Source organism: Budorcas taxicolor, chromosome 12 (genome assembly GCF_023091745.1).
Source record: "Budorcas taxicolor isolate Tak-1 chromosome 12, Takin1.1, whole genome shotgun sequence".
In the NCBI taxonomy this organism is placed as follows: domain Eukaryota; kingdom Metazoa; phylum Chordata; class Mammalia; order Artiodactyla; family Bovidae; genus Budorcas; species Budorcas taxicolor.
The window spans coordinates 35,632,875-35,645,132 of record NC_068921.1 but is presented as its reverse complement, the minus strand read 5'-3'; the positions used below and the strand labels follow the sequence as shown (position 1 = coordinate 35,645,132).

The 12,258-nt window shown below is 48.7% G+C and overlaps 1 protein-coding gene across 1 annotated transcript in view; it reads right to left on the bottom strand.

The window, feature by feature from the left end:
- LATS2 (large tumor suppressor kinase 2) overlaps nucleotides 1–12,003 on the bottom strand; it is a 33,893-nt gene extending 21,890 nt beyond the window's left edge. The window contains exons 1-2 of the mRNA XM_052649921.1: nucleotides 11,907–12,003; nucleotides 1,895–2,410 (exon numbers count right to left, since the gene is read on the bottom strand). Of these exons, the coding sequence (XP_052505881.1) occupies nucleotides 1,895–2,209 (315 nt within the window). The 5' untranslated portion in view covers nucleotides 2,210–2,410; nucleotides 11,907–12,003. The remainder of the gene's footprint in view (nucleotides 1–1,894; nucleotides 2,411–11,906) is intronic.
- Nucleotides 12,004–12,258: the final 255 nt, after the last annotated feature.

The following is a 12,258-nucleotide window of genomic DNA, read 5'->3' as shown; positions in this document are numbered from 1 at the left end:
GACAGGAAAAAGTCTGAGTTGGAAGGTCAGAGTCACAGCAGAGTTGTTTTAAATCATAAAGTAACACTATACACCAAACTGATGGATTATTTCAGGAGCATTAAAATGGCAGTCCTTTCTGTTAGCAGTTAACATAAACTAAATGCTGATGGGAACTTACAGGGTACCCCAATACTTCATTTTATTATATTTGTGTTTTAATGTATTAGAAACAGTACCGACTTCATTATTTCCTGCACTGCAATTATCACTAATGGATTTTACCACAATGAGATCCCACCTGAATTCTGGATCATTTGCCTGATTTGTTTCTTTATATCACAACTGCAATAACAGCTCTTTTGTTTGTAAGTGACTTACAGGAGGAGGTTTTCAGTTCTGCAGTCAGGCTGAGTCTCTGCACTCTTACCCACTATTTCCCCGGGATGGCTGGCTCCTTCTGACCATCACAACCATCTCACCTGTCTGTCAGGGGGCAGCAGCTGGCAGCTGATCTTGCTTCACATGCTCACAGAGAGAACGGTCGAGCCTCTGCTGTCGCTTGCACTAACCACTCTGCACCCGTTGCTCACAGCCCTGGGCTGGAGGGGAGCAGCTCTCAACACAACAAAGCTCATCACCCACAGGAGAGTTCCCGCACGGCCCAGAGGCTCCAGGAAGCCTGCAAGCAGTACCACTAGTCTCACAAACAGATTGTCTGAGAAATGTAGATTATCTGGTAAGAAACTACAAGAGGGTTGACGGAGCTTTTAGAAGTAAAAGGGGGAGTTGTTTCTTTTCTCCCAGGTCCTGGGACTCCGAGGCCAGGAGTGCATAATTAGGTTATTTCTAAAGAACTGAAGGTGCTCAAGCCTTCCTGAGGTGCCCTGAGCATGAACCCTGCTCAGTCCCCAAGCAGCAGAAGTGTCCGGCTTGTGTCCTCATTCACCCAGCTCTGACTTCCACACAACAGGTGCTGGTAAAGCACCTGCCTTCAGAAGCCGTTTCATGAGGCAAGGGCATTTTTACTGGTTACGTGTCACTGATACCCCATGCACAGCTCAGCATTGCTAAATACATGGTTCCCGTGTGTGTTTACGTGTATTTGGTGCCTCCACCCTGATAGCTCAGTTGGTAAAGAATCCGCCTGCAAAGCAGGAGACCCCAGTTCAATTTCTGGGTCAGGAAGATCCCCTGGAGAAGGGATAGGCTACCTACTCCAGTATTCTTGGGCTTCCCTTGTGGCTCAGCTGGTAAAGAATCTGCCTGCAATGTGGGAGACCTGGGTTTGATTGCTGGGTTGGGAAGATCCCCTGGAGAAGGGAAAGGCTACCCACAGTATTCTGGCCTGGAGAATTCCATGGGCTGTATAGTCCATGGGTTCGCAAAGAGTCAGACACAACTGAGCGACTTTCACTTTCACACCACTAACTGGAGACATCACACTGTGTTGCACCATTCTGATGATTTCTGAAGCATTTTATTCTAGTCTTTCTCTTTTCTTTAATATAGTTACATCTCCTCTAACAGTGTACGTGCTATCTTTTAAAACAGGAGGAAAAAGAGTCAAAGAGCCACTTCATGCTAATCAACCTTCCCCCTGAATTAAAAAACGCACAAAACAAAAACAGGTTAAAGGAAGCTGTCTCTTTCCCATGAGAGCCCAGAATAAGCCAAATAAACCTTAAAAAGGGCTATGGGGGAAAGTTTGCCAGTCCTCCCAGGGGCACCCTTTGCGGAGAGCTCAGATCTCTGGATCGCGCTGGAGAAGGAAAGTAGCTCACAGGACGGTTTTGAGGAGAAGGGGGCTTGTAGCCCAGACACCCCTCTCCAGGGACATTTGCAGGGCTCCTCTGTACCCCAAATGGGCTATCCCTGGGCCAGCCCACAGGCAGCCTCTGGGGCCTGTACCCACCTGGTCACAGCCCGCATCCACCAGCTCCTGCAGCATCTGCCTGTTCACTTCTGTGGCGGCTGAGGTGCCCGACTCGTTAGCAAAGGGGAGCAAGGAGTATCTGATCTCCCGCAGGGCTTTCTGGTACGGCCCAAACTTCGGGGCACTCCTCATCTGTTGCTGCCGGGCAGTGTCCTTGCCCCCTAGGACCTTGGCGTCCAGGGCGGCGTCACTGCCCGGCCCCACAGGCGGCTGCTTCAGCCCTTCCCGGATCTCCTGCAGCCGCTGCCGGCTGTTCCCCGAGTATGTGGTGGCAGGGAAGGTCTTCGGCCGCATGGTCAGCCCAGGTTCCTCTGACCATAAATACAATCTTCTTAAAGCGTTTTATTGTTTAAGGGACAAGACCAACAGTATCAGTTAGCTGTAAACACGCTTTCACAACAGTTTCCTTTTGAAAGTGTCCTTTCCTTCCATTTTTGTAGTTCCTGCAGAGAACCAAACATTTTCCAGGGTCTTCATTTTGAAGATCATCTCCACCTGAAAAGGAAAATCAGAAGGTGTTCACTGGTGTTTCCCACATAATGTTAGCAGTACTTTTTAGGAATGGACAAACTCAACAACAACAACAGAAACAACCTAATCAAAAAATGGGCAGAAGACCTAAACAGACATTTCTCTAAAAAAGACATACAGATGGTCAACAGGCACATGTCAAGATGCTCAACATCACTAATTATTAGAGAAATGCAAATCAAAACCACAATGAGGTATCACCTCACACTGGTCAGAATGGCCAACATCAAAATGTCTACAAATAACAAAAAGGAGAAAAGGAAAGATATAAGCATCTGAATGCAGAGTTCCAAAGAATAGCAAGAAGAGATAAGAAAGCCTTACTCAGAGATCAATACAAAGAAATAGAGGAAAATGACAGAATGGGAAAGACTAGAGATCTCTTCAAGAAAAGTAGAGATACCAAGGAAACATTTTATGCAAAGATGGGCTTAATAAAGGACAGAAATGGTATGGACCTAACAGAAGCAGAAGATATTAAGAAGAGGTGGCAAGAACACACAGAAGAACTGTACAAAAAAGATCTTCACGACCAAGATAATCACAATGGTGTGATCACTCACCTAGAGCCAGACATCCTGGAATGTGACGTCAAGGGGGCCTTAGAAAGCATCACTATGAACAAGGTTAGTGGAGGTGATGTTTCCAGTTGAGCTATTTCAAATCCTGAAAGATGATGCTGTGAAAGTGCTGCACTCAATATGCCAACAAGTTTGGAAAACTCAGCAGTGGCCACAGGACTGGAAAAGGTCAGTTTTCATTCCACTCCCAAAGAAAGGCAATACCAAAGAATGCTCAAACTACCGCACAATTGCACTCATCTCTCACGCTAGTAAAGTAATGCTCAAAATTCTCCAAGCCAGGCTTCAGCAACACATGAACCGTGAACTTCCAGATGTTCAAGCTGGTTTTAGAAAAGGCAGAGGAACCAGAGATCAAATTGCCAACATCTGCTGGATCATCAAAAAAGGAAGAGAGTTCCAGAAAAACATCTATTTCTGCTTTATTGACTATGCCAAAGCCTTTGACTGTGTGGATCACAATAAACTGTGGAAAATTCTGAAAGTGATGGGAATACCAGACCACCTGACCTGCTTCTTGAGAAACCTATATGCAGGTCAGGAAGCAACAGTTAGAACTGGACATGGAACAACAGACTGGTTCCAAATAGAAAAAGGAATATGTCAAGGCTGTATATTGTCACTCTGCTTATTTAACTTATATGCAGAGTACATCATGAGAAAGGCTGGGCTGGAAGAAGCACAAGCTGGACTTAAGATTGCTGGGAGAAATATCAATAACCTCAGATACGCAGATGACACCACTCTTATGGCAGAAAGAGGAACTATAAAGCCTCTTGATGAAAGTGAAAGAGGAGAGTGAAAAAGTTGGCTTAAAGCTCAACATTCATGGCATCTGGTCCCATCACTTCATGGCCTATAGATGGGGAAACAGTGGAAACAGTGTCAGACTTTATTTTTGGGGGCTCCAAAATCACTGCAGATGGTGACTGCAGCCATGAAATTAAAAGACGCTTACTCCTTGGAAGGAAAGTTAGGACCAACCTAGATAGCATATTGAAAAGCAGAAACATTACTTTGCCAACAAAGGTCCGTCTAGTCAAGGCTATGGTTTTTCCAGTGGTCATGTATGGATGTGAGAGTTGGACTGTGAAGAAAGCTGAGCGCTGAAGAATTGATGCTTTTGAACTGTGGTGTTGGAGAAGACTCTGGAGAGTCCCTTGGATTGCAAGGAAATCCAACCAGTTCATCCTAAAGGAGATCAGTCCTGGGTGTTCACTGGAAGGAATGATGCTAAAGCTGAAACTCCAGTACTTTGGCCACCTCATGCGAAGAGTTGACTCACTGGAAAAGACTCTGATGCTGGGAGGGATTGGGGGCAGGAGCAGAAGGGGACGACAGAGGATGAGATGGCTGGATGGAATCACCGAGTCGATGGACCTGAGTTTGAGTGAACTCCGGGAGTTGGTGATGGACAAGGAGGCCTGGCGTGCTGCAATTCATGGGGTCGCAAAGAGTCGGACGCGACTGAACTGAACTGAGAGAGGATGTAGAGAAAAGGGAACGCTCCTACTCTGTTGATGCAAATGTAAATTGATACAGCCACTGTGCAGAATTGTACGGAGGTTCCCGGTAAAACTAAAAATACAGTTAACACATGATCCAGCAATCCCACTCCTGGGCACATATCTGGAGAAAACTCTACTTCAAAATGATACATGCACACCTATATTCATAGCAGCACTATTTATTAATACAATAGCCAGAATATGGCAGCAACCTAAATGTCCATCAACTGATGAGTGGATGAAGATGTGGTACATATACTCAATGAAATCCTACTCAGCCATTAAAAAGAATGAAATGCCATTTGCAGCAACATGGATGGACTTAAAGAGATTATCGTACTAAGTGAAGTGAGTCAAACAGAGAAAGACTAACACCATATGACATCACTTATATGTGAAATCTAAAATATGACACAAAAGAGCCTATCTATGAAGCAGAAACAGACTCACAAGCATACAGAGCAGACTTGTGGTTGCCACGGGCAAAGTTGTGAGGAGTGTCCAATTAGGAGTTTGAGGTTAGCAGATACAGACTATTATATATAGAATGGATAAACAAGATCCTAATGTATAGCACAGGAAACTATATTCAATATCCTGCAATAAGCCACAATGGCAAAGAATAGAAAAATAGTGTATCAGTTCAGTTCAGTTCAGTTGCTCAGTCGTGTCCGACTCTTTGCGACCCCATAAATTGCAGCACACCAGGCCTCCTTGTCCATCACCAACTCCTGGAGTTCACTCAAACTCACATCCATCGAGTCAGTGATGCCATCCAGCCATCTCATCCTCTGTCGTCCCCTTCTCCTCCTGCCCTCAATCTTTCCCAGCATCAGAGCCTTTTCCAATGAGTCAACTTTTTGCATGAGGTGGCCAAAGTACTGGAGTTTCAGCTTTAGCATCATTCTTTCCAAAGAACACCCAGGACTGATCTCCTTTAGGATAGACTGGTTGGATCTCCTTGCAGGCCAAGGGACTCTCCAGAGTCTTCTCCAACACCACAGTTCAAAAACATCAATTCATCAGTGCTCAGCTCTCTTATGTGCATAATTGAATCACTTTACTGAAGAGTCTAAATTAACACTGTAAATCAGCCGTACTTCAATGTCAAAAAATGAGTTTTTGATGACAATCTTTATAAAGTTAAAGTATCTTTCTTTTTAAAGAGAGAAAAGCTCAGACAGGGGAAAGCTGACACCATTAGACTCTGTGTGAACACATGCCTGCAGCCTGATCCAGGCTGCACAGCTCTGAGGACCTGGTTCTTCCTCCAGCTGGAGCGTGGCAAGCCTGCCCTGTGTCCAGGGACAACCCCCTCCCACCTGCTCACCATGTGAACCTCAGGGCTCCCAGCTGTAAACCTCTCCAGAGCAGAGGGCCCCTCACCCACCCAACCTCAGAGATCCTGCTGTTCACCCCCAGCCTCCCCACCCGCCCCAGGCCCCAGCACCTGAACTGCGAGAACTGTGAGAACTGAGGGTGGGAGCCTCTGCCCACTGCCTGGGTCTGTGCCCTGTCCGGGGCTGGAGCTGAAACCTGGCCCCCGGGGGTCTTGGGAGAGCACTCAGCAGGGGCTGTGCCCCTTCTCCAAGCTTCAGATGCAATATTTCTGATGTTTATACAAAAACCACTGTAAGAAGCTGCACAACTGCACTATACTGCTCAGCCAGAAAAAGTAGTAAAGCTTTGACACAAGCTGGTGTTCAGTCACTAAGTTGTGTTGGAGTCTTTGCAACCCCATGGACTATAACCCACCAGGCTCCTCTGTCCATCGGATTTTTCAGGCAAGCATACTGGAGTGGGTCACCACTTCCTTCTTCATGGGATCCTCCTGACCCAGGGATTGAACCCATGTCTCCTGGATTCCAGGCGGGTTCTTTACTGCTGAGCCACCAGGGGAACCAACAAGCCACAATGTGGATGAACCTTGAGGACATTATGCTGCTTGAAGGAAGCCAAACACAGAAGGAAAACACTACGTGACTCTAATGAGGCAAATCCAGAGACAAGGTGGGCTGCAGTGACCAGGGCTGGGCTGAGAAGGTTATTACTTAATGGGTACAGAGCTTCTGTTTAGGACACTGAAAAAGTCCGGACTGTGGCAGTGACTGCAGTGACAGTGCGCATGTATTTACTGCCACTGAACTGTACACTCAGGAATGGTTAAAATGATAAGCATTACACCAATGCATCTAACATTCATATCCAGCGGGCCAAGGTCTGACCATGCTCCCCCTCCAAACACAACTGTGCTGGGAAAAGCCGAACCCCAGCCCTGGTGCTAACACAAGTGCACCCCGCTCACAGACGAGGTCTGAATCGCCTGCAACCCCCCACCCCACACAGAAACACACCGGGGAGCAGCTGCCCAAGGCCACACCCCCTCCAGTTACTCTTGAGTGCCTGTGGGTCCCACAAACATCCCGATTATAAAGCCAAGCAGTGCAGGAGAGACCGGACATGTTTGCATTTACACATGAGCTAAGAAACACCGGGGGGTGGGGTGGGGGGGGTGGGGAGGTGCCCCTGAACGGAATCCAGGTCAGACGTAGTGGTGTCTGTCCTTTCTTTTCCACCCCCTCAGCATTTCATTATGAAGATTTTCAAACATACAGAAAAGGTGACAGAGTTATTCAGTGACAGCCCCTCAACCTGCACCTGGGAAAGCTCCTTGTGTAGAGGGGGCGGGAGGACCCTCGCTCCATGCTCTCATCCTCTTCCCACTGTGCTCCCCTAGGCACACCTGGCTTCCTCGGTGATGGTGCCAGACACCTACCGGCAGGCCTGTCCTGCCTGAATCACTAGGGAAGGATGAAGCTTTCCCTCAGTCACACAAAGAATCCAAGTATTTTCTCAGCTTGAGACCTTGTATTTTACACTTTAGATTGACGACAATTGATTTCATGGCAAAATTATGAACTTCTGAAAGCATTTTTCATGAGAATACTCATCAGTCAATTACGACTGCAGATGGAAATGAGCCCCTCTTGACATACTACCGTACCACTTTAATAAGCTCTCTCACCCAGAATTTCAAAAGGCCCTAAGAGCCCTATGACCTAAGGTCTCAAGGGTCTTTAAAAAAATGAGGGTGGGCCTCCCTGGTGGCTCAGTGGTAAAGAATCTGCCTGCCAATGCAGAAGACATGGGTTCGATCCCTGGTCTGGGAAGACCCCACATGCCATGGAGCAACTAAACTGGTGCGCCAGAACTACTGAGCCTGTGCTCTAGAGCCCGGGAGCCGCAACTACCAAGTCCATGTGCTGTAACTACTGAGACCTTGTGCCTGGAGCTTGCGCTCCGTGACAAGAGAAGCCACCCGCACACCTCAACGACAGCAGCCCCCGCTCCCCACAACTAGAGAAAATCTGCACAGCGCCAAAGACCCATCACAGCCAAAAATAAATTAATAAAATTATACAGGCTTCCCAGGGGGCGCTAGTGGTAAAGAACCGGCCTGCCAATGCAGGAGACATAAGGGACATGGGTTCAATCCCTGGGTCAGGAAGATCCCCTGGAAGAGGGAATGGCAACCCACTCTGGTATTCCTGCCTGGAGAATCCCATGGACAGAGGAGCCTGGCAGGTACAGTCCATGGGGTCGCAAAGAGTTGCACACAGCTGAAACGACTTAGCATACATTCCTGGTGGTGCAGTGGTTAGAATTCTTTGTTTTCACTACTGAGGCCAGAGAACTAAGACCCCACAGTGCACCAAAAAAAAAAGGTGGGGTGGGTAGCAAACAAAGCAGTCTAATGTCAGGACTTTCTTAGGTATCATCAACTGACTTAAATATATCTCAGAAGAAACTATATGACACTGGAATTTTAAAACTGCAACACAACTCACAAAACAAAACTCATTTTCAAATCTGGGGCTGAGACAATGGCTAAGGCCTATCCCGAGTCCAGGTGGCTCCACTAAAAACAATATGAAGAACAGTATTCTAAGCAAACCTTAATGTGGCCCTACCAAACTCAATCCTATCCTTCAACCAATCCTGGAAAATGTTATCAGATGTTCAAGAATTCTTATTCTAATTCCTCCAAGTGCTTCACAACCTCACTGGCTGCCAAGTACACATTCAGCACCGACCAGGGAACCAATGAAACCCACATCCTGTGGGACCCACACTAATGACATATGGCATTTTTTTAAACACTATTTCTTGGACCTAAAATTCCAGTTATTAGTTAAATCGTATCTTTACTATAATTAACTAGCAAAGCTGAAACGAGATCAGGCAGCCGGGTCAGGCCTCCAGCCAGGTGCTGAACGCCAGAATCATAAACCACCACGCTGATGGCCGACTCCAGGGCTGCCCCAGCCAGGAAACCCCATGCCAGGGCCACCCCTCACCAGGAGAGTCCCTGAAAACATCCTTCCAATCAAGGGTGCAATCACAAGGTTTCAGAGGGCACAGAGGTCTTCCACATGTGTCAAATGCTGTGCTGGACGGTACGTCAGGTTACCCAGGTAAGACAGAGCCTCACCTCCACGTAAGTTTCAGACCCAGGGAAAAGAAACCACCACATGCCTTACTGGCTTTATACACGACATCGGTATGATATATAGACACAGACATCCATGTGTGTGTATACCGACACACAGACACACACATTATGAACAGCAGCATAAAAACCATCGAGCTATAGAAGTCTGTACCCAAGACCACCATGCGGAATGGGCAGGCCAGGGATAAACGTACGGTCTGTTCTGTGCAGCACTCCTCACAGCAAGCAACCCAGCAAGTGAGTCTCCTGTGTTCTTTCCACGCTCCAGCAGGGCTTCCGCTCTTTGAGAAGCGTTGCCCCCTTCCAACACCCTCCTTTCCCAGGGTCAGACACTTCCTGGCCAGGGCTCTGACCACCTGAGCCACTGCTGTGGACAGAGGTGACCGTCACTGTCCCCGGAATCCCAGTGACCAGGCCTATTCAGAGACCTCTCAGAGAAAGGGTAGTGTCACCAAAGCTGGAAAGGGGAAAGGGCTGACATTGGACGGAGGAAGTGTGAAGCTATTCCTGGAGCCTGGGACTTCCTGTGAAAAGGCTAAAACACTGAAGAGAAAGACGGAGATAACTGTGGGTGTGTGTTGCGGGGAGGTACCCTCTGGGTCAATTTAATGAAAACACAGGAGTGGCACTCCTGTGAAGCAGGACAGGACTGAGTTAATGAGTAAGGAAAAAGCCAGTCCTCAGCACTCCAGCTCAAGATCACCGCCTGGAGTCACGACCCCAAACAGAGATCCACTCCATTGAAAAGCCAACTTACATCCTCAGAAAGGTTCTCACCATCCCAACTGCATTTAGAGACTACAGGATCTGCCTGGTACCACAAAATCAGACCAGTTAATAATAAATGCAAACCAATGCTACAAAATATGAGTGTTCACTTATCTTGCAGAAAAATTCCTATGAACGTCAAATATTGGCACACAGACAATAAGTAAAAAAAAAAAACACCTGTCACTACTAGGTTGACAGATGGCAAGAGATACGAAGTTTTCCTAGAGTGAATGGCAAACACTGAACAATGTCAGAGTCAAATTCCCACCCTAATTTTAGCATTGTAACTGTTCTCTCTCTGTCCAAGGGTGTCAACCTTTGCTGGCTTTAAAGCAACCAACAGGAAAGTGAGCAGCAAAGCAGGCTACCTACCTTCAGGCCCCAGCAGCCTCTACAGGTGCTGCTGTGATAAGACCCAACCCCATCTCCACAAGGAGCAGCAGCCACCCACACACAATGGGGCTGGGGACCCTGGACTGGTGAGGATGGACCGGTCTTTAAAACGGAAGGAGATTCAGAGAGTTTTTTTTACAGCAGATTTACAGTCAAAACAAAATAAATGCAGGGAATTGATCTTCTTTCTTCAAACCCATCATTCTTTTAGAAATCAGTGAAGAACATTATTTAGAAGTTTCACATTATTATGACCATGAAATAAAATATAAAAGCAGCTTTTCAAAAACTACGTTAATCTGTTTTTTCCAATACAAATCAGAACACCTCCCCCAAAAGTTCCCCAAATCTTTCCTGTGAGTTTACCGGGTATTTATCAGCTTCAACACCTCTCCCCACCCCCAGCCCACACATGCAGTGAGGTTTAGGAGACCAGAGCTGGCTATTTACAACAAGATATTCAAAATAACAAGGCATCTTATGGTAAAAACATCCCCCCACCCCAAAGGAAAGTTCCTCCCACCAACCCAGGGATTTGCTAAGGAAAGAAAGAAATACATACAGCTAAGTCAAAACTACTTCAAGTCAGATGGAGAGCTGCAAGAATTCTCTCCAGTTCAAAAATTCCAAGATTCTAGTAATTCACCTTAATAATTTTTCATGACAGCTTCTGCTCAGATATGTTATTCAATAAACTGCTTGACTTTTTGAGATTTATTAAATGTTCAGCAATTTTAATTTCAAAGGAATGCTGGTATATTCACTAAACAGTGACCAAATTTTATGAGGTTGAATAACACAGTGTCTTGTTAATTATAATTTAAAACAGACTTTCTTAAACAGTCTGTGCATTCTTATTTTGAAGATTTTCCTTTTACTGCCTTAATACATTTGCTAAAAAAAAAACGGAAAAGTTACAAAGCAGCTTAGTCTCTAGATTGAGCGCTCGAAAATGGTGATCCATTGCAGGGAACGGAGCTTAAATTCAACTGAAAATATGGACCAAAGTCTCCTTAGCACAATTTTCCTAATAATGCGCCAGGAGTTACTTTCTCCATTACTAAGGGAAGGCCTGTCAACTCCTGGGTTAAAATTTAAACTGAACACCTGTGTGAACAACACACATTTTGTGACTTTCCATTCAAGTTTCTTAGTAAAATGTGGCCGAACTTTCCTCTGAAAACGTACGAATTTGCTGAGCACTTTGGGAAGAGAGCTGCCTGGCCACTGACTCTACCTGCCAGGCGCTGGACCCCGTGAGGCCCCGGGCGAGGGCTCCAGCCGGGATTCCAGCCCGGCGAGACCCCGGCCCCGCCGCCCGTGGACCGCACGCCCAGCGCACCGGTCGGGCCCGGCCGACGCCCGCGGGCCGGGCAGGTGTGCCACCCAGGCCCCGCCTGCCCCCGCCGGCGGCCCAGGACCGCGAGCCGGGTCGGAACCCGGCCCAGAGCCGGGCACGGGGGTCCCGGGAGGCCCGGCTTCGGACCGGGTCGGGGTGGCGGAGCTGGTGGGGGAAGGGGTGGCCCGGGGGCGCGGCTCGGCCGGAGCGGGGCGAAGCCTCGGCGGGGAACCACCGCCCGCGGGGCCGAGGGGCTGGGGCCGAGGCGGCCCGACGGCGCGGACACCCCCCCCGGCCGAGCGCGCGGCCCCGCCCGCCGCCCCGTCCCGGGTCTGGACCCCACCTCCCCGCTCACCTCGCGCCGTCTACGCCGTCCGCGGCCGCCTGGCCCGCGCCTCCGGGACCTCGCTGGGGACGCCGGGCCCGGGGGCGGCCAGCGGGTGGGGACACGGGGCGCCGGCGGGCTGGCGGGCGGGCGGCCCCATCTTCCGGCGCGAGCGCCGCGGCCCAGCGCGCAGCTCGAGCGGGACATTCGCTACATTGTTGGCATTCCTGGGCCGTCACGTGACCGTCGCGTCAGCGCCACCCCGCCCAGCTCCCCGCGGCGGCGGTGGCGGCCCCGCCTCGACCCCGCCCCTCTCCGGCCCCGCCCCCACAGCGGACCCCGTCCCGCCCCCCAGAGCGGCGGCCCCGCCTCACAGCCAGCC